The sequence below is a fragment of the Molossus molossus genome, unplaced genomic scaffold, assembly GCF_014108415.1.
Source record: "Molossus molossus isolate mMolMol1 unplaced genomic scaffold, mMolMol1.p scaffold_m16_p_4, whole genome shotgun sequence".
Classification (NCBI taxonomy): Eukaryota; Metazoa; Chordata; class Mammalia; order Chiroptera; family Molossidae; genus Molossus; species Molossus molossus.
In genome coordinates this window covers 6,930,329-6,950,956 of record NW_023425377.1, presented here as the reverse complement: position 1 = coordinate 6,950,956, position 20,628 = coordinate 6,930,329, and the positions used below count along the sequence as shown (strand labels likewise).

Genomic DNA, 20,628 nt, shown 5'->3' with positions numbered 1-20,628 from the left:
TCATTAATGAATTGATTTCCTCCTGAAAGAACAGTTTTCCTGTTCCTTCTGGGGCCTAGTTCCAGCTTCAGTTGTCTCTCAAGAAGCTAGTAGTCTGTGTAGAATCACTGGCCTCTTTAAAATCAAATGGAGCCCTGACTCAGTGATTAGAGCATCAGTCCAAGGGCCGAAGGGTCGTGGGTTTGATTCCAGTCAAGGGCACATTACCTGGGTTGCAGGTTCAATCCCTGACCCCGTTCAGAGTTCTAAGAGAGGCAACCAATCAATGTTTCTCTCTCTCTCTCCTCCTCCCTCCCACTCTATCTAAAAAAAGTCAGTGGAAAAATATACGTGGGTGAGGATTAACAACAACAACAACAACACAAATCAAGTGGATATGATGTAACCTAGTGAAAAGAGCTTATCCTTGACAGTCAGACAGAGTTGGATTTGAATCTTGGTTTTACAATTTGCATGTTCCGTGTGACCTTTACTGAATTCTCTTACTCTGTGCTCTAGACTGTTAACCACTATTATTGTGTTTACTGTTATGACACCCGAACTGGGATCGAACCCGAAACCTTTGGTTGTACCAGATGACACTCCAACCAGGGTTCCATTTGCCTTTTTTTTTTTTTTTTAAATATTACAGACCCTCTTAAGGAGTATAACTAGTTTTGAATTGAATTCCTATATGGGAATATAAATATTCAGATGAACTCTCATTCTTTTCTTTATTGAAAAAATATTTATTCTTAATCATTTTCTCTTTAGAATGTAATTAAAAGGCAGTGAGGCTGGCCTTGGTTCAAAGTGCACAGATGCAGTTCTGTAGAAAATGTGTCCTTGGCAGATGAGAGTCTTCCTGTGAATGCTCTGTTTATTGCTCCCATAAATATTCTGTTGTCAAAACATGACTTGCTGTTTATTAGCCACACTGACAGGAAGATTCCTATTAATGGCAGCATTCTGATTACTCATAGACCCTGTCACTTTCAACTTTGCAATTCTAAGAGAATTGTATTTGGTAATTACTTAAGATATTTCTTAGTTTATTGATCCCCACTCTGTTTAACTGAGTGAAGTTTGAGTGGCAGTTCTGCTTTGATTTTACACTGGAAAAAAAAAAAAAAGGCATCAAATCTGCATCTTTGTAGGCAAGGAAAGACCTGCTGCCTGTCAGCCCTGATCGCATTGCCCTTCAGCCTGCCAGAAACACATAGTTCATTGAGCCCCCCCTGAGCACAGTGCAGGCAGGAAAATGCACGGATGCGGTCCCTGTCCCTAGAAAGCTTCCAATCTAGCGTGGAAGTGAGCCAGATGTGCATGCTTAATGTGCAGCTGGAATGGTGGTTTTAGAGTCGGAGGGACCTGGACCTAAATAATACTAATTGTTTCTTTTGGGAAGTTCTGGTTAATGTGTTTTAGTTTGTTTCCTTATCTGAAAAATAGAAGCAATGCTGCCTGTATCTCGCGGGATTGTGAGAATCAACCTTGCAAGTAGTAAACATTCTGTAAGTGTTCATTCCCTGCATCTCTGCGTCCTCTTCCCTGATTTATAATTGACAAAGACACTTTCACCATTTGATTTACACAACAATCCTATAAGATAGGTAGCATGAGCATAGCTTTCATCCTGATTTGTTGGGGAGGGAAACTAAGGCTCAGAGTGGCTGAGTATAGTGCTCAGACTCATCCAGCTGATTGAATGGCTTGATTAAACTGGTAGCCTAGGCTTCCTGACTTGTGTTCCAGGGTGTTTTCTACTCTTTTACATCCACACCTGAGTGCCTACGTTTTGAGTTAGACTGCAGTGCCCCTGTACAGAGTCAGGATACAGAGTTCGATATTTGGAGAAGATGTGAAGGAAAGCAGTCAAGTGTTTTCATTGGAACATGAGTAGTGCCATTTAAAGTTATCATAGCCTACAAGAAGGGCATGAGTAAGTATGCGGGGAATGACCAAGACAGGCCCTGGCTGTAGCAGAAAACACGTGATTAGGGTGAAGTAAAAGAGGAGAGTGTTTAGATTCTAAATCAGTGTTCTCAGAGCTCACGTCAGCCCTTCTTTGATGACAGTGTTAACCAGAAATTAGTTAGGCCTGTGATCATGTTTATGATTTCTTGACTTTGGTCTCGTTCTGAGTTGAACTGTTCAGGTGATAGTTCAGCTCAGTAGAAAGAACATGGTCTTTGGAGTCAAACCTCATTTCAGATCTCAGCACTATCAACCCATAGCTGTGCAATTTTGGGCAAGTAACAGTTTCTCTGTGCTTATTTTATCTATGGATTAGAAATAATAAATAATATTTAACAATGTAATTGTGAAGATTAGGAAAGTTAAATATGAAATGCCAACAGCCCTGTAGGTGTGGCTCAATGGTCCCATGTACCAAGAGGTCACCCATTCAGTTCCCAGTCAGGTCACAGACCAAGGTTGCAGGCTTGATCCTCAGTAGGGGGCGTGCAGGAGGCAATCAATAGATGTTTTTCTCTCATTGATGTTTCTGTCTCTCCATTTCCCTTCTTCTCTCTAAAATCAATAAAAACATTATTTCATATATATGTGAAATGCCTTGCGTCTAGTAGGTACTTGAGAAATATTAGGTCGTCTAAACCTGCCCTTCAGTACTTGATGACATGCAGTCTGCTACATCCTCCTGATTGTATTCCTGTCTTCTTCCTCTAAATCAGAGTTTCTTCGATTTCTAACTGAGATCACCGTTTCTTAGAATTGAGCATTTCCTTTTTTCTCAATAGCCTGTTATGGGTCTTTTATCACTATTTTATTATGAAATAATATTAAGTGAAAAGAAGTTCTCAGTGTTACACCCAAAATGTAAAAAAGGTCAGTTTTAATTTTCCACTATGAAGGTTTTAATAGCAAAGAAGTTTTTATCTTAATTATAAAATTCATTCTTCCTTTCCATACGAGAACATGTATAAGATAAGAAAAGTAATTGCACTGGTTAATAATAGATTATCTTTCTTAACAGTATGAAGGACATTTCTATAGGAGTACTCTTTAGAAATAATATTGATTCTTCATAAATAGACATTGGTGTCATTGTAATTCAGTGTTATTTTGTGATTTATTACCAATTGAGAAGACATTCTATTTCCCCAAATTCCTTAACTTCTATTACCTATATCCTTTTAAAAAAACTTGTGAAGATAGATGCCGTGAAATTCATGCTAAAAAATCACACGGTAAGTCTGATTTCCTTGGTTTAATGACTAGAGTTCTCCAGGCAGCTTAGGGAAAGCATTTGTAACTTGGATGCTCTTTTGCTTTCATTAGAGTGAACACTTCCCCTTCCTGGGCATCAGTGACAGTCACAGTCTCGGGGACTTCAGGTGCCGAACGACCTTCTACACAGCCCTCACTCGCCTTCTAATGGTAGATCTAGGTAAGGCTCAGAATTTAAGCTTACTTATAAGGGACTGACAATATGCTTGTGTGAAGAAAAGAGGTGAAATTCTAGCAAGGACCACATTTAACTTACAAGAACTTGCCGCCTCCGACAGTTTACTATAGCTTTCTAAGATTTGCGTGTTCACTTGTTAACATCGGAGCCAAAAGACAAATTTTTTTTTTTTTTTATCCTCACCGGAGGACATTTTTCCATTTTCTGTTCAGGTAGAGTGGGAGGGAGAGAGAGGAACAGAGAGAGAGAGAGAGAGAAACATCGATGCGAAAGGGACACATCGAGTGGCTGCCACCCGCACAACCGACCAGGGCCGGGGACAAACTGCAACCGAGGTACGCGCCCTTAGCGGGAACCGAACCCGGGTCTCTCAGGACCGCAGGTCGACGCTCTAACCGCTGAGCCAAACCGGCCAGGGCCAAAAGACAAATTTTTGTACTGAAGGTGGTGTTTTTTCACTTCAAGTAGTACTTGAATTAATTCTTTACTTCTTCTAAATTTATTTTCTGGGTATCCTTTGGTACATTCATTTTACTGCCACAAATCTAGGAATAAATTTAAATACAGAAAAGCTTTACACACCAAGATTTTCTTTATAATGACATTCGATCTAGAGAAAGAATTGAAACGATGTAAATGTTCGACATAGGGAATTGTAAAATTAGACACATCCACTTATTTGATGGAGTAATATATGGTCATTAAAAATGCTGATTTGAAGAAAATGCAAGACAGGAAATTTTTTGTTACAATAGTAAGTGGAAAAGGCAAGGTGTTAAACTGTGCAAATGGTATGGTCATGCCTATTGGGGGCAGAGGGAACAATACATCCAAGAAAGGCTAAAGTGAAATTCTTCAAAAATGGTTAATTATTGTTTTTGGGTAGTACACTATAGGTAACGTTTGTTCATTTCTAATTACTTAAAATTTCCTCTAATGTATTACTTCTGTAATGGTAGGAATTAACTTGCGTTTATCGTTTTCACTGAAAGCTGAAGTTAGCCAGAAGTATCACAAGTAGACAGTACCTTAGGAGGGGCACTGACACCGCTCTGGGGACCACACTACCCTGGATTTCCATTGTTCTTCATGTTTGAATGTTGCAGGTTAAATTAATCAGTTTCTAGACACATGAGAGAGTTCAGTCAGTGACAGTATCATCCTTAGAGAATATAATACTGATGATACTTTTTTCTCCCTTTCTCTTGCAATGTATTGATTGATCCGTCATCTTAAATATGAATTTGTTAAAACATGATCATACAAGAGGAAAGAGGATGAATAATTTTATTTTGCGCATAAAAGGCACTGAACTTTCTAATGGGAAGGGGACCAAGACCCTTTCTGCTCCACACCAGTATTATTTTTATGCATTTCAACAGAATAAATTACCAGAAAGACAAACAGCCAAAAGTTGAGAGAAATGCAACTAGAATGATTAAGGAGCTGAGCAGGATTGATTTCTAAGGAAAGATTAAAAGAACCATGTATGTATAACTTGGCTAAGTGACAACTAGGGCTTGAGGCAAAGGGAACTGTCTATAAATATTTGAAGAGTGTAAACCAGGCATGCAAAACCCAATCATCTGCTACCGTAGGCAAGTGGGAGATCCAGCTGAGTGACAGCTTCGCCTTCTGCACGCTGGCCTGGCTGCGTCTTGGCTGCTGCCTTGAAGAGAAGAGCAGCCCAGGTGTTTCGTCCTTGTCCTCAGTAATCACTTAGGGAGCACACCGGGCTGAGCTTGAGGGCAGAGACCTTGCCATAGTGGCCCCTGCCCTCAAGGAGCTTGCCCTCTTGCTTTCCTGGTTGTCCAAGCATTAAAGAAGACTGTGGAACCTCCCCAAGCCTTGAGCATGCACTTTGATTGACTCTCTCAGACAGAGAAATGGGGAAGCCAAAATTAAAGAGAACTAGCTGGGGGAGATGTCCTAGAAATAGGTGTGTGTCACGCACATCTCCAGGACCTGGAAATGGAGTGGGCCAGGATCCATTCTCATCAGGGCATCATAGACAAAAGAACCCCCATAAATCTGTGCTCGCTTACCGACAGGATAGCATTCTCAGTATCCGCAGCGCAGCTGACTTACTGCACTGATCACTGATAGACGCGATGAAGCCCAGAAAGACCTGGCCTTGCACACGGCCATTTTGAAGAAGTTCTGTTCAGCATTGCTTAGTGTTAACTGTGAGAGATGAGAAACTGAAGTCAACATGTAGACATCTGAGTAAGTAATGGGACTCGGTTAGCTTTTGCCAGGTTTCTTTGAAATATTTAACCCATAACAATATGAAATATAAATTGAATTTTTAGTTAGTGTTTTTTAAAAGGTAAATATCTGTGTAGCAAGCACTTTTTAGACACCTTGTGCGAAATAGAAAAAGAGAGGCCACGTGGAAGTGCCTGGCGTATGGCTGGTGCTCAGTGTAAGGCAACCGGACAGAGATGAAATAAAATACGATAGCAGCTACACTCGTGGAACTTCTACAGTGTTTGAAAAGAAATTCTTTCCTATTTATCAGTGGTTTTTACTTTTTAAAATAGTGTGCGTTATAAGCCTCAAGTGATGATGATTTGTGGTATGAATTACCAGAGCTTCCTTCCCTCTTAAGAACCAGTGGCTCCTCCCAAAATATGCTGTGCTCCTTCAGCGTATGGACTTTGTCTGCTCCGTGCTTTCTGGCACCAGTCTCAGTACCTCTGCACTCTACTGCTCAGGGAATATTTGTGGAAAGCATGACACGTGAACTCGGAGACCAGGATGCCATCATCATGGCCCTGGATCAGCCCTGCCTGCCAGCTGCTCTCTGGGAATAGCCCTGAGCACTGGCGGGTGACTTTCACAGGCCATCAGCTGCACTCGGCCACCGCGCGCTGGATTGGCCGCTTGTTGTTTTCTGTTGAACAGAACAAGTGTTACTGCTTTATAGACGACCATTTGTTGCGTGTTGTTGAACACAGCTCTGTTATTTGAAGCCTTGTCTCATGGACTAGGTTGATAGCGCAGTCTGTTGAATCCCTGTATGGATGGCTTTATAGTTTTCTACTGTGTGTTCACTGTCATGGAAACCAGGAGAAAAGAGATGGTGCTCTTGCCAAAAGAAGCACAAATCCATGTATTAAGTGAGAGAAGTAAACATATTAGGTAATGAGAAGCCTTCTCAAATTAAACAATGAAAAATTTGAGGAGGAACTTCTTATAACACCAATTTTTTTTTATTTTTTGTAAGAATCAACTAGAAAAAAACACCTAACCAACCTGCTAGCAAACCACTGGATGTGATTCTTGGATTGAAATCTAAAACATATTCTAATTGAATCCTACAAAATAAATTGAATATGTTTTTGTACAAGCCTTGCACATTGGAGTGATTAGAAATTGGGTGTCACATTAATTGATATTTACTCTGAAATGCATTTTGGTTTCTATTCAATAATTTGTGCTTTGTATGAATTTAATTAGATGCTGTGTGCCCCAGGTTGCATTTCAGATGAAAATGGGGTGGGGTTTTTTGGCAATAAACAGTTGTATGATTTTATCAAATGGTTCCTTGTCTAAACTAGATGAAATAAAGAACAGAATCGAAAGCATTTCATCATCAGAATGATGATGTTTCATGTTGGCAACATATTTTTTGTATTCTAAGAAATTATAAAAATAAATGCAGGAGATTCCCTTCCGAACAGCTGCCGCACAGAAGAACGCGGTGCCGACCTCACGCGCATGTGTGTGAGCCCTTCCAGGAGTCCCTTCCAGTTCCTGGCTCACTCTAGATCAGCTGTCAGTCTAATGAACGGAAGAAAGACAGTGCTGCCCAAACCAGTAAGTGGAGAACCTCCCGGGAGCTGTTCAGTGTAAAATACTGGAATAAATAAAATCCTTCTTTTTTGTTTAATTTGAATGGAGGTGAAATGGGCTGACAAATACTGGAGAAGGGGCCTGTGGAAAAGAGCTGCAGCAGACTTTTTGCTGTATGGGGAACTAAACAGTGTTCGTTGCAAATCACGTTTTCACTAGTCACCAGTTCAGAAGTGCTGGGGTCGCTGACACTTGTTTGCCCTTGGACATTTTATGACTAAACCTCGTCTTGAACTCTGCAGATGAGAAGCCCATTGATAGATGTGAGTGAGCAGTGCTTCCCTCAGACACTCAGACTCTAAGAAGCAGTCATAGTTTTTAATGATCTCGGGGATGCTAATATGAAAACAGCATTTAGAGACATTAAGATAGCTGCCTGTATAGGGATGAGGGTAGCATAGCACCCGTCTGTCTACCTTTGTGGCACCTGAGGATATCTCTAGCTTAAATTTGAGAAATTTTAAATAAGTTAATAACTTGAATAAAAAGGGAAGAGTATTCTAGAAATCTAAAGATAGAAGGAGAAATACAGAGGAAGGAAACTTTCCTTTTCTTTAGTAATAGTAACTAACATTTGTTTCCAAAGTTATAGTTGGCAAACCACTTCCCACACATTACCCTGTTGGACCCTCACATGCAGTGGGTATTATTGCATTGTTTACCTGTTAGGAAGATGAGGTACAGAGATTAAATGACTTGCCCAAGGTCAGTCATACACATTGTAGCCCTCTGCCCACACAGTCTCACTCACTTGTGCTAAGCTGTTACTTCACCTTTCACATTCTCAGTCAGTTAGGAAAAGTAACTTTTTCTGTTTCATTTTTCTTGCACCGTTTGGACTGAATGATGATTTGAGGCTTGGGGACAGTGAGAAGAGGGGCGATGGGATTCCTTCCCAAGCTTCTGTCAAATAGGCAGAGTCGTGTTGATTATTTAATTACTTGTATATTACGGCCCTGTGATCAGTGAAAGTCAAATGTAGTTTTTAAAATTTGTGCTTATGCCTAAGAATTGGGCAAAGCATATCTTCTCTCATAGATAAAGGAACACAAAGGCAGATGTCCCAGGAGGGTCTAGCAAATGAGAAGCTTGATCAGAAGTAGCTAATATTCTGATAGGTAGGAAGACTCCATGACTTGGCAGAGACTATCTGGAAAACAGACATTGGGGTGGCGTGGGGGTGGGATTGGGCAATAAGGGGTAAAGAAGCAGCTGGAAATACTTAGAATCTATAATGAGATCATTAAGACTAATTAGCGGGCCCTGTAGGCAGAAAGCAACCCATTAAGTCCAGATCCAGTTTTAATAACTTACCTGGTTTTAAGGGTAGAGTCCAGAACACCCCAGGGAATAAGGTGCTTTGGGGATGAAACTTTTTGGTAGCTTTCTCAGAGAGAAGTACAGGAGTCTGTGTGAGTGATGTGTTTTTCTTCTGGGAACTAAAATAAACATTCTAGTTCCCTAGGGAGAGGAATTAAAGGGAGCCTCAATTTTTCCATCTGTTAAATGGAAATATTTACCATGAAGAGTCATCTGGCTTAAATAAGATAAAGATGTGGGCAGAGGATCTGGGACAATTCCTGTCACCAAGCAGGTACTCAGTATATGTTAATTAAGACAGATATATTTATTGACAGCACTGTCAGGGTCACTATTTGCCACTGGCACCTTGAAACAGTGCAGGTTCAGTACCCATAATGCAGGTACTCTGCCTTCAGTGCGTGCACTGATGACACCTTCTGACGCACAGAACCCCCGCCCGCCGTGCCTGAAGCCGCAGGTAGTGCGTTCACAGCCTGCTCGGGCTCGGGCAGTGTCGGGGGAAGCTGCAGTGAAAACCGCGCTCCAACCCAGTGGGGAGACCCAGTTCAGCACACTTCTCAAGACCCCTGGAGAACTTCAGGGTGCTGGGAAAGGCCGAGCAGGGGGTGGGCCTGGACCTGCGCGAGCCCTCCTCTAAGGCCACCCATTGGTACTTGGTTTCTCCACTCACTGTCTCTGTCTCCTTGTTTGTCTCTCCTCTTAATTCTCCCCAGCCTGGAACAGAGGCATGAGACCTGACCTTTACTGACTATATTAGTTTCCTCTTACCACTGTAGCAAATTACCGCAAATGTAATGACTTAAATATTGCAGATTTATTGCTTTACATTCTGGAGGTCAGAAGTCGGAACTGGGTCTCAGTGGGCTAAGTCAAGGTGTGGACAGGACGCGTTCCTTCCTGGAGGCTCTGGGGAAGAGTCCGTTCCCCTGCCTGCTGCTGCGTGGAAGCTGCCTGTCCACTTTCCTTGGCCATGGCCGTTTCTCCAGCAGCTTCGGACCAAGTCCTCCTGCTGCCATCTCTCGCTTTCCCAACACTTTCAAGGACGTCTGTGATTACACGGACCCACCTGCAGGATAACCTTCCATTTTAAAGTCAGTTGACTAGCAACCTTACATATTTACAGATCCCAAGGATTAGGACATGAACATCTTTGAAGAGCCATTATTCAACCCACCATACGGACCTATGACTGACACTAGTGTATTTCACATAGTTCTTATCATACATTGAATCCTGGTAACTACCATCATAGTTGGCTGCCATCATTTATTATTACCGTAATGATTTCATTACTTCTTGGCCACTCCCCTGATGCCCCTCCCCCCAGTGATCCAGTTGCTATTTGAATTTGAGGAAATGTAGTTTCACTGCTCTGCATACATTTCAGGGGCTGGGGAGGAGTAACCAGACCCTGATTTTTGTTGGTAGTTTGAGGGGGTTGTTTTTAACCTTTTTGAGATTTAAATAGCATAAAAGTCACCCTTTTAAAGTATACAGTTTAGTTGTATCTAGTATATTTACAAAGTTTTACAACCATCAACATCTAATTCCAGAATATTTATATCACTCCAGATAAAAACCCCGTTCCTTACAATGGTCACTCCTCATTACCCCGCCCCCAGCCCCTGGCAGCCACTCATCTTCTTCCTGTCTCTGTGGATTGGCCCATTCTCGACATTGAATGTTAATGGAATCATGTAACATGTGGCCTTTCTGTCTGGCTCCTTTCACATAGCGTGTTTTCCAGGCTCATCGTGTTTTAGCATGTAGTAGCACTTCATTGCTTCTTAGGGCTAACTAATAGTCTTCTTGTGAATATACCAGTTTGTTTCTCCATTGATCAGTGCTAACGGTCAATCAGTTCTCCCTTTGGCTGTTCGGATAATTCTGCTATGAACATTCGTGTGTGCGTTTTTGTGTGGACATAGGCTCCCAGTTCTCTGGGGTCTACATCTAGAAGTATACTGCTGTATCCAGTGCAATTCTGTGTTTAACTTTTTGAGTAACCACCCAGCTGTTTTCCACACTGCTTCATATTATATCAGCTGTACCATTTTACATCCCCACCACTGAAGGTTTTAAATTATACAAAATAACAAAGGAAGTTCCCTACAAATTACATAAGAGCCAGCACACTGGACAAGTGACTATGGGGATTTTAATGTGGCTGCTCTGAAGGAAAAATAAGTTGAAACTCATAAAATGAATAACTTTCTGTTGAATCAGATCCTCAGAAATCCAATAGAGGGGATAAGCTTTGGGTTTTACCTAAAAGGTGGAGAATTTATTATTTTTTACAACCTATGCATAACAGAACTTCCAGTGTTGTGTCATTATTTACTTTTTCTGATGTCATTATTGGTCTATAAATTGGCACTTTGCCTTCAAATCATACTGATTTCTGGGCCCCTGCCTCATTAGGAAAAAAGAGTAGATTCATCATTGTTGATAAAATGATCCCATGCGCACTCGGCACACTAAATCTGCAGCTGCATATGCGAGCATGAAATTGTAAGAAAGTGAACTCACATTCTCTGCTCTCATGTCAGAAACAGTAAAGGATGCCTCAGTGGGTAAATACATCTGGGGGAAAGTCTTTCATGGGTGTTGTATAAAGCTGTTCTCATGCTGCAAACAGGTGAGCAGCGTTCCAGCTCAGTGCATATCACGTTGCGTCCAGGAAACTGCGAGCCTGAAGGGAACCCTTTCCGTAGGAGGACTGTGCACTGTCTCACAGCTGACCACCTTAACCTCGAACGGTTGCTGAGAAATGCCTCTCCCCGCCAGAAACATGCTGGTGGTCCTTTACCCTCTTCTGACATCAGCCACCTCCGGAATCAAGATTGCGTGACCTTGACTTCAGTCCCCACCTCTGATACCTTCCACCCCATCAGAGACACAGGGGGAGGAACATGAGCTTGATAGTAAAGCAGACCTAACTGGGGATCCTAGTTCACTCAATTACCAGCTGGAGGGTGTTGGGCATGCTACTCAACTCTATGCCTCTGTTCCCATGTGAAATGAAGGAAATCATCATATGACTTCATAGGATTGTGGTGACCATCAGTGATTTGCAACAGTGCTTCAAACATAGTAAGAGCTACATAGGTATTTATTTATTTACTTTTCCCTCACCCAAGGATATTTTTCCATTTTTTGTTCAGATAGAGTAGAAGGGAGAGAGAGGAAGAGACAGAGAGAGAAACATCAACGTGAAAGGGACACTTCAAGTGGCTGCCTCCCACACGACCCAACCAGGGCCGGGGACAAATGGCAACTGAAGTACGTGCCCTTAGCGGAAACTGAACCCGGGTCTCTTTGGACCACAGGCCAACACTCCAACCGCAGAGCCAGACTGGCCAGGGCTACATAGGTGTTTATTAAGTACCCAATTCATTGCCCGCACATATTAGTACTCAGGAATAAATGCTGGTATTCAGTCACTACACAAAGATTTCCTGAGTGCCAGACCCTGGTCGAGGCACTGGGGATGCAGCCATCACCAAAACAAACCAATTTACTTCCCAAAAGAGCTGACATTCTAGTAGGGAAGACAGTAAACGCATACGTAAGTGAATAGTAAGTGATAGTCTGATATGCAAAGGCACGTCAGCTGTGGGGTTGGAAGGTGTGAAGACGGGCACCCTGGCACTGCTTTCGGTAGAGTGGGCAGCAGAGGCCTCCCAGAGGAAGTGACAGGACGTGGAAACGCTGCTCACACTGTCTGTAGTATTTGCTCCTTGAGTTCTTGCACAATTAGGTGGCTTGTCTCTTGTGTTCCTGATTGCCCCTGTTGGCCTCCACATTTGATGGAGGAAAGAAATGAAGTCAGGAAGCTTTTTGATGGAGGGTGGAAATGTTGAAGTTCTGAGTTTGTCTTTATTTTGAGTAAATGTCTATACCTTGGAAATCTTTGCTCCCAAAGGAAGGATGTTGTGGGCACACTTTATTTATCACCATAATCACCTCTCTAAGTCCGTGCTAAATTCAAAACAACAAAAATGCTAATGGCTGTCATTTATTTAATGCCAGACACTGAGCACAGGGGTTTACACTTGTTTTGTTATTTAATCCTTACTGCTAACTTTATGAAGTACAGTAGTCCCCCCCTTATCCACAGGGGGATACATTCCAAGACCCCCAGTGGATGCCTGAAGCCATGCATGGTACTGAACCCTAGATATACTTCCTTTCCTGTAATACATACCTGTGATGGGTTCAGTTTATGGATTAGGCACAGTCAGAGATGAACAATAACATAATGAAATAGAACAATTCTAACAGTACACTGTAATAAAAGATGTGTGGTCACTCGTTTCAGGGGACCCCTTGCTGAAGTCTTCCTGTAGGCTCAATGCTCTCTTAATTTTATTTTTTTTTATCCTCACCTGAGGACATTTTTCCATTTTTTGTTCAGGTAGAGTGGAAGGGAGAGAGAGGAACAGAGAGAGAGAGAGAGAAACATCGACGTGAAAGGAACACATCGACTGGCTGCCACCCGCATGACCGACCAGGGCCGGGGACAAACTGCAACCGAGGTACGTGCCCTTAGCGGGAACCGAACCCGGGTCTCTCTGGACCGCAGGCCAACGCTCTAACCGCTGAGCCAAACCGGCCAGGGCTCAATGCTCTCTTGGGCAGCGTGTTGTCATCACGTTTTCTGCTCATGTTTTCCCCCCAAAAGTTTAATGTCTTTTCCATCTGAACTAAGCACTTATCACACACTGTGGCTATAATGTTGGCAGTTTGAGGTAAGACAGCAAAACTAGCACGCATTTCTTTTTCCTTCACAATTTCATGGATAAAGGATTCATTCTTATAATAGATCTTAGCAACCTCAGCATGTTTTTTTTTTTCTTTAAGTCAAGAACTTTCACCTTTCACTTAAAGGATGCATGTCACTTCTCTCTGGCATCTCCAGATTGCCAGCAGCACTAATCTTGGACTTTAGGGTGACTATGAAGTAAAATAAGGGTTAGTTGGACCCAAGCACTGTGATACTGCGACAGTAGATCTGACCAAGGCAGCTACTAAGGGACTAGTGGGTGAGGAGCATGTACAGCATGGATACACGGCACAAAGGATGATTCACATCCCGAGGGACAGGACAAGGTGGCACAGGATATCGCCGTGCTTCTTAGAACAGCGTGCAGTTCAAAACTTATGAATTGTTTATTTCTGGAATTTTCCATTTAGTATTTTTGGACCTTGGTTAACCACAGGTAATTGAAACTGTAGAAAGCAAAACCACAGAGAAGGGGGTCTATTATAAATATTATGTCTCTTAATTACAGAGGAGGATACTGAGGCTTAGGTGAGTGAAGTGCCTTGATCCAGAATCAGACAGCTAACAGTAGCAGAGCCAGAACTTGCGCATGCGCTCCTTCCCGCCCCCTTGCCGGCCGGCAGTGCTCATGTCACTGGCCTGGGGAGAGTCGCACGTCTGGAGGATGCTGTTCCTGGGGGAGTGAGATGGTGCAGTCTCAGTAGGATGTGTGTACACGTGTGCATTACCTGCCTACGAGTTTGATCGTGTTTACTTCAGTCAGTCACTATGTCAGGTGTTAAGAAAATAAGAGAGTTTCAAAATTCACTTTTATTGAGCAATTGCTTTGCATTCAGATACAGTATTTCCCTGATATTTACCAGCCCTGTTCCAGGTACTAATTCTGTAACACCAGTATTACCACTACTATTGTTGAGCATATTCTATTGTTCGTGTATGATAACATTTAATAGTGACAATAACCTTAAAGGATAGGTGTTTTCATCCTTATTTTGAAGATGACAAAACCGAGAGTGACTAGTAAGCATCCAGAGTTAAACAGCATGTGGCTGAGCCAGACTCTGGGTCTGTGTGTGCAGAGCCCTCCCTACGTCCTTCTCCTTCCCTGAGAAACGCCAAGGTGCACAGTCTCAGCTCTCCAGAAGCGAAGCCAGAGATGCTGTCAGTGTAGGCTGATAGACCTAATAATTTACATACACACATTATAAATTTTATCTCATTCAGTTCCCAAGGTGACCCTCATCAAATGATGGTAATGGTGGAATGATGTAGGTGGTATTATTAGTGTTGTTATTATCAGCTTATGGCTAAATACTTACACTTCAAGGCCGACTGACAAGTGCTGTCTATAGTAGAGTCAGACAGAATGCTATGGGAACTGAAGGGAGAGGGAACTCTGATAGTGGGGGCTTAGGCAGAACTTGCAGGGGAGCCCAGCTCAGGCAATGGGAAAGGGATCATTTGATCTGGGCTTTGGAAAGCGTGGCTTCTGTAAAGCTTTGTGTTGTCACCGATTGACAGAGGGTGTATCTACGAGGAATAACTTGGTCATATAGCCATTTGACAGAGCAGGGATTATAATTTGATCTGCTTTACCCTTCACCTAGGATCCTGACCCTTGCCTAGAACAGCATACCAGGAAAGATGCATTGGCCTTTTGACATATCTTTGTGAACAAAACTAAGTCCCTGGTTGTGTTGGGCTCTAGAAACAAGTTGTGTAAGGTTACAGGGAAAAGAAAAGTCACAGAAGATCAGGCTCGGCCAGGTCAGCCACTCCTTAAGAGTCAAAAGATTCTGCTTCTGTCTTTGATCTGTGTATGTAGGCTTGGACCTCGGTTTCCTCATCTGTAGAATGATGTGTAGGCTAGTGTTTCTCAAGCATCCCCATGCATCTGCATCACCTGGAGGCTGTCTCAAAACAAAAATTGCTAGGCCCCATCCCAGAGTTTCTGATTCATTCAGTCTGGGATGGAACCAGGGAATATCTAACAAGTTTCCAGGTGATGCTGAAACTGCTAGGCCAGGGACCAGACTCTGGGAACCACTGGTCTCTTCTCTGAGATCTCATTTCCTCTCTAATGCTCTTAAGAGTGATAGCATAGAAATCAGGTTTGGATCATATAGCTCCACCTCCAACTAAATATGCTGCCTTGAGTAAGTCACTTACCCTTTCTCTGCCTTGTTTCTTCGTCAGTGAATTTGGGCTTTTAGTTCCCTGTGGCATAGGGTGAATGAGAATCAACTTTCGTTTAAAAGAATCCCTTTTTGAAAGAATACTATGTAAATTGTCAACTGTGCATATTCATGTGTGAAGTGAAGACTCCGCTTTGGCAGAATTTTTGAGCAAACTATAGTCTACCTTTAAAGTGAAAAAACAATAGAAAATGTCTCTTTTCCTTCCCTCTTTTCTATAAAGAGAAGGAAGCTTACTGCAAGAGGATGTGTACCCATGGAGAATGGACTTAAAATCCAAATGACCCAGGAGGGACCTCATCCTATTTGGCAGATAAAAGTTTCCCTGCTATCTATTTAACAAGTTAATAAAAAGGGATATAAATAAAAGAGAACAATAACTTAGAGCTATCTGAGCACCTGAGTCTGTGAGCCCTGTAGGGCCTTGGCACCCAAAGCGGAGGGGGAAAGATCCTTGTCTCTGAGGCTTTCCTTGGGGCATTAGGGGAACTGGGGGCCTGAGAGCGAAGCGCTGAGGTGCCTGGGGCATGAGTCTGTTTGATCCAATAAAGAGCCAGAAAAAAAATGGCTGGTAAGTAATTTTGCTATTTCATTTGGTGCAAAAAGAGAAAGCAAAACACCAGAATATTCAATGAGCCCAAGCGGAAAAGGGAAAAGGTGTCGTGGCTGTGAACGCAGGCGAGCCCTGCACGCACTCAGCCTGGCTGGAGCGCTCACGCCGAGCGAGGCTCCCTGCGACGGCATGCTTTCTAAACCCTGGTGACCCTTTTGTGTTTTTTGATAGGCGAAGATGAGGACGAATTTGAGAATTTCATGCTGCCTCTTACAGTCTCTTTTGAAACAGTATTACAAATATTCAACAACAACTTTAAACAAGAAGATGTGAAGGTGGGTTTGTCCCCAAACAGAAGGAAAGACGATGTTGTTCCTTCTAGGCTGTGTAGATCCAGGAGAAGGTGCTGCGTGTGTGCTCTGTGCCTCGTCCGCCTCCCGGTCCCAACTGCGAGTGTCCCTCCGTGTGCTCTTCATGGGAGTGTTGAGGTTCCTTAGACAGATGGGCTTTGAGACCACCGATGAGTTGGCATAGTCCGTTTATGACTAGGTGACACAGATTCGTCTCTTGTGACCGTTAAGGCCTTTAAAAGAACATTTCTCGTGGGGACACTGCTTTAAGCAGCCCTGTGCCCTCACCTACCCTGCGCTGTGTGTCTCAACATATTTCTGTGGAAGCATGCACAAACATACACATGCTAAAACACTAGATCTCTAAATATTTTTTGAAACAAGAATTTATATAAATCAAGACTTTATTAAATGGCTAGGCATATATGTATAAATAGGAGCTGGTCTTGAAGTATTGCATTCTTAAACTGAACAAAGTGATTAGGATAACTGATAGCTAAATAAGGTTTTTATGTGCCTGTGGGAGCCATATTAGGATTGATTTGACAAGTCAGTTCAGCTGTGGCAACAGTCATAATATCTAAGACAACATTATGTTTTATTAGTAAAATCCTTAAGTGTAGCAAGCTGCTTGTGACAAAACAGCCCCATATTTTAATGTGGAGGATGGGGAGCACAGGCTCTGCTAAATCGGAAGAGCAGCTTCTGAAATTAGAATGTGTCAGGGCCGTATTAAATAGATTGACACTGATTATTATTTGTAAGGGACAGATAAATGTACTCCTGAGAATGTGGGCACCTTTGTTGTGATGCTTAAGTCATAGTTTATCATTTTTTTAAATAAGTTGACCAAAATATTAATCATCATTTTGCATGGCTCCTCCTCTCTCTACCCCCCGAAAAAAAAAAATTGCACCAAAAAGCCAAATAGAAAAATAGTCACCTCTGATCATTATTTTCAGGTAATTCTTCTACTGAAAACTAGCCAAAAACTGTACCTTTTCATTTGAAATAAAGTTTTTGAAATGAGTATTTAACAACATGCAATAGTCACAGAATTTTAAAACCAAACAAGACTGTAGAGATTGTCTTTGCATTTATAGTCTTGCTGAGTCTTCCCCGAGTTTCTGTTGGGTCCGCTGTGGTTTTGGGTGGCTCACAGATACTTCTAGTGACCAGCGAGATCTTTGCAGCTGTAAGGTGGCCACTGCTACCCTTCATGTCAAAAAGAAGCGAGGTGGAAAAACACCATCTTTGTAAAAATTCCATTTGTCTCATTTGAAGATTTCATGGTACTCCAAACCCGTTTGGATGGGATCCCGTCTAGTTTGATAGAAACCATCTTCCTCGAGTCATTTTTAATGGAGTTCCAGTGATATATCCCTAAACCAGCAAGTTCTTAACGACCCTGGAAAGTGACTGCTTGATTACACTTTAACGGTATTTGCAAATAAAATCACAAGTAATTAAGGGGAAATCTCCAGGCTTTTGAGCAAGTTTGATGCATGATAACTGCCTGATTCAGCTTCATCTAGAGTAATGCTGTGTAGGCAACAGCTACTGAGATCAATAGCAACGTAATGATAGTGGCAGAATTAAGTGAGTAACCTGAGAACTGTGCCTCACAATGCATGCAGCTGCCACGAACCAAGGCCACACAGTGCACTCCGTGCTTCCGTCCTAAATGTTCATCAAAAGACGCCCTGCAGGAAAATGGAGTTAGATGCTCTTTATTGCTGATCGTGTCTCTTGCCACATTTATCAGGGAAATTGGATTAGCAGTTGGCAGCTGCAGGTAGACAAGATTCTGCAGTGATTAAATATGCAGCTTGGCTGCATTTGTTGTGACAGACCTTTAGTAAATTCTACTGTAAGCACCATCTGTCTAATTTGTAGAAAGAAAACTTGGTGCTTTGAGCTACCAGTAAAGAACTAAATCTGTTGCTTTATCATAAACAAAACTTTTGCACTAAATGCTTTTTAAATGTAATTTATTAGGTTAAGACTATTTTTCTATCATGATGAATAAATAATACATGCAAAAGTGCTTTCAGGTACTTCATTTTGCAAGTACTAGAGATAAAAACGGTTCGGTTTTGTTCTCCAATAAAGTATTTAGTATTCCGATCCACAGGAGGTGATGCTGTTAAAATATCTCCGTGAAAATGCCTCAGGACTGCCATATTCATTTAATTTGCAACCTTTACCAGGATTTTCTAACTCCCTATTTATAGATATTTTTCAAATGCGGATTTCAGGATGAACATAAACATTAAGGACCGATGTTGCCAATTTGAAATAATGGTTGTGAGGGGAGGAAATGCTGCAAAACTCTTAAATTTATAGCTTTGTTTTCGTACTTAGTCCTGATAAAATTGAAGAGAACATTGAATTTTTGTCTTGGGCTTTTCTCTTCAAAGTAAAGGGGGAAAAGGGAAGAAAATGCTGTGATAATTCCTGGTTCTAAAACATTAGTTGAAAATATATGGTTTTCCCATATATTTGTATCTGTAGTAAAATATAGTCCAATACCCCCCTGACTTGTGTATCATTTTTTATTTGACCGTGACGTCATCAGTTTTTAAGGAAAATGAATGAAAACTTATCGGAGGAAGAGGAGCAGTTAAATAGGAACCTGCTATCTTTAGTCCCTTCGTATAAACTCTACAATGTTAAATTATTTAAAATCCTTGATTTTCAGCATGCGCACATTAAAAGTTTTCGCACTAAGTGCCAAATGTTGCAAACAGCACTTTAACAGAATGATTTTGCTTTGATCCCTGTAGCAGTTCCTGAATAATTTATCACAGGTTATTGCCTTAATTCTGGAGAGGGATAGAGCAATAAAGGCAGATGAAAACACTCCAGTTGAAACACCTTGGGGCCTGCTCATTCCTCTGACACGGCTCTTTTGTTGGAACTATTTAGAGGTTATTAAGATGTGTCTCCAGAATTAAGAGTATGCTTTAAGGATGAAGACAGCCATCTTAATTCTAAAGACAAAGCACAATGACCCTTCACCTTCTTTTTCTTTGTTGTTATTATATAGTAGAATTATGAGGATAATATTATAGCTGCCCCCAGTAGTGCCACTACAGTAAAGGGTCTGTCAGACTTTCCATTAGAAACCCTGTTTTGGGGGTCAGGGTGGAAGGAGCCGCATTTCAGCTGTTTCCAAGCCCATCCGTCTCACACTTGGCACACAGACAACTGTTTACCAGGCAGCGGGCTGAAGCCCTGAGCAGTTTCTCCTTGGGCTATCCAAAAAGAAATCGTTAGGATTAGGTACCCCAGAGCTACCCCACTCCCCAGAACAGCCTCCCTAGAAATATAGCAGCCGCTCACTTTTCCCCTCAATTACGTGCTGACCCACTAGAGGAGCAAAGCAGCTGTTCAGATACAGCTGCACACTGCTGAAATGAGACGGTCAGTTGTGGCTCCCCTAAATTCCCGTCGGACCCCTCACTCTGATCGTTCAGTACCTTGACTGAGCTCCTGGTGAACAAACCTGCTGTCTCATACTAGAACTGGGTATGTTTGGCTCTCAAAAAAATACTCCCTTCATATTGTCTGAGTACCGGGAGAGCTTCTTACAGTAGAACCCTTGCTGTTTTGAGATCAAAGCAGCATAAGAAATCTCTTTCTTACATCAACACTGTATTTTCCTGCTCAGTCAAATCTATTGAAAACAAATATTTAGTTATTATTTCTTAATGCTTTCTCTGCTCTGTAGTAACAGTTCCTAAAATTAAACATTGGTGGGATTTCATAGATTCAAGTCCATTAGAGCATGTCTGTTAACTTGGCATCTTTTAAGGAAGAAAAATGTGTGATGAAGTAAGTTAACACTTTTATGTGATAAGGGTAGTTAGTCTAAAACATCTGAAGAGCCTTTTGCACTGGGCACAACGCAAGTACCTCCTGGTCCCTCTTGTTTAATTTAGAGTTGGGTGGTGGGTGCCTTATTGCATGTGAAAATGTAAGATTATTTAAAGAGTAGCCTGTGACATGTAAGTGTACATAATAAAAGTAGACCAAAAAAGCCACCTTCATAGAAAGACTGCAGAGCCCAGTTGTGAGAATGGAATTGCTCCAGGAGGCTTCTGCGGAGATCTGTTTTGTTCTGGAGGCTGTGGGAAACGTGGGAAGCTCGGAGA

The 20,628-nt window shown here is 42.0% G+C and overlaps 1 protein-coding gene across 1 annotated transcript in view; it reads left to right on the top strand.

Annotated features, from left to right (window-relative positions):
• Positions 1-20,628, top strand: part of RANBP17 (RAN binding protein 17) — a 106,344-nt gene that overhangs the window by 15,778 nt on the left and 69,938 nt on the right. Inside the window, exons 4-6 of the mRNA XM_036242145.1 lie at positions 3,125-3,188; positions 3,280-3,388; positions 16,353-16,456. Of these exons, the coding sequence (XP_036098038.1) occupies positions 3,125-3,188; positions 3,280-3,388; positions 16,353-16,456 (277 nt within the window). The remainder of the gene's footprint in view (positions 1-3,124; positions 3,189-3,279; positions 3,389-16,352; positions 16,457-20,628) is intronic.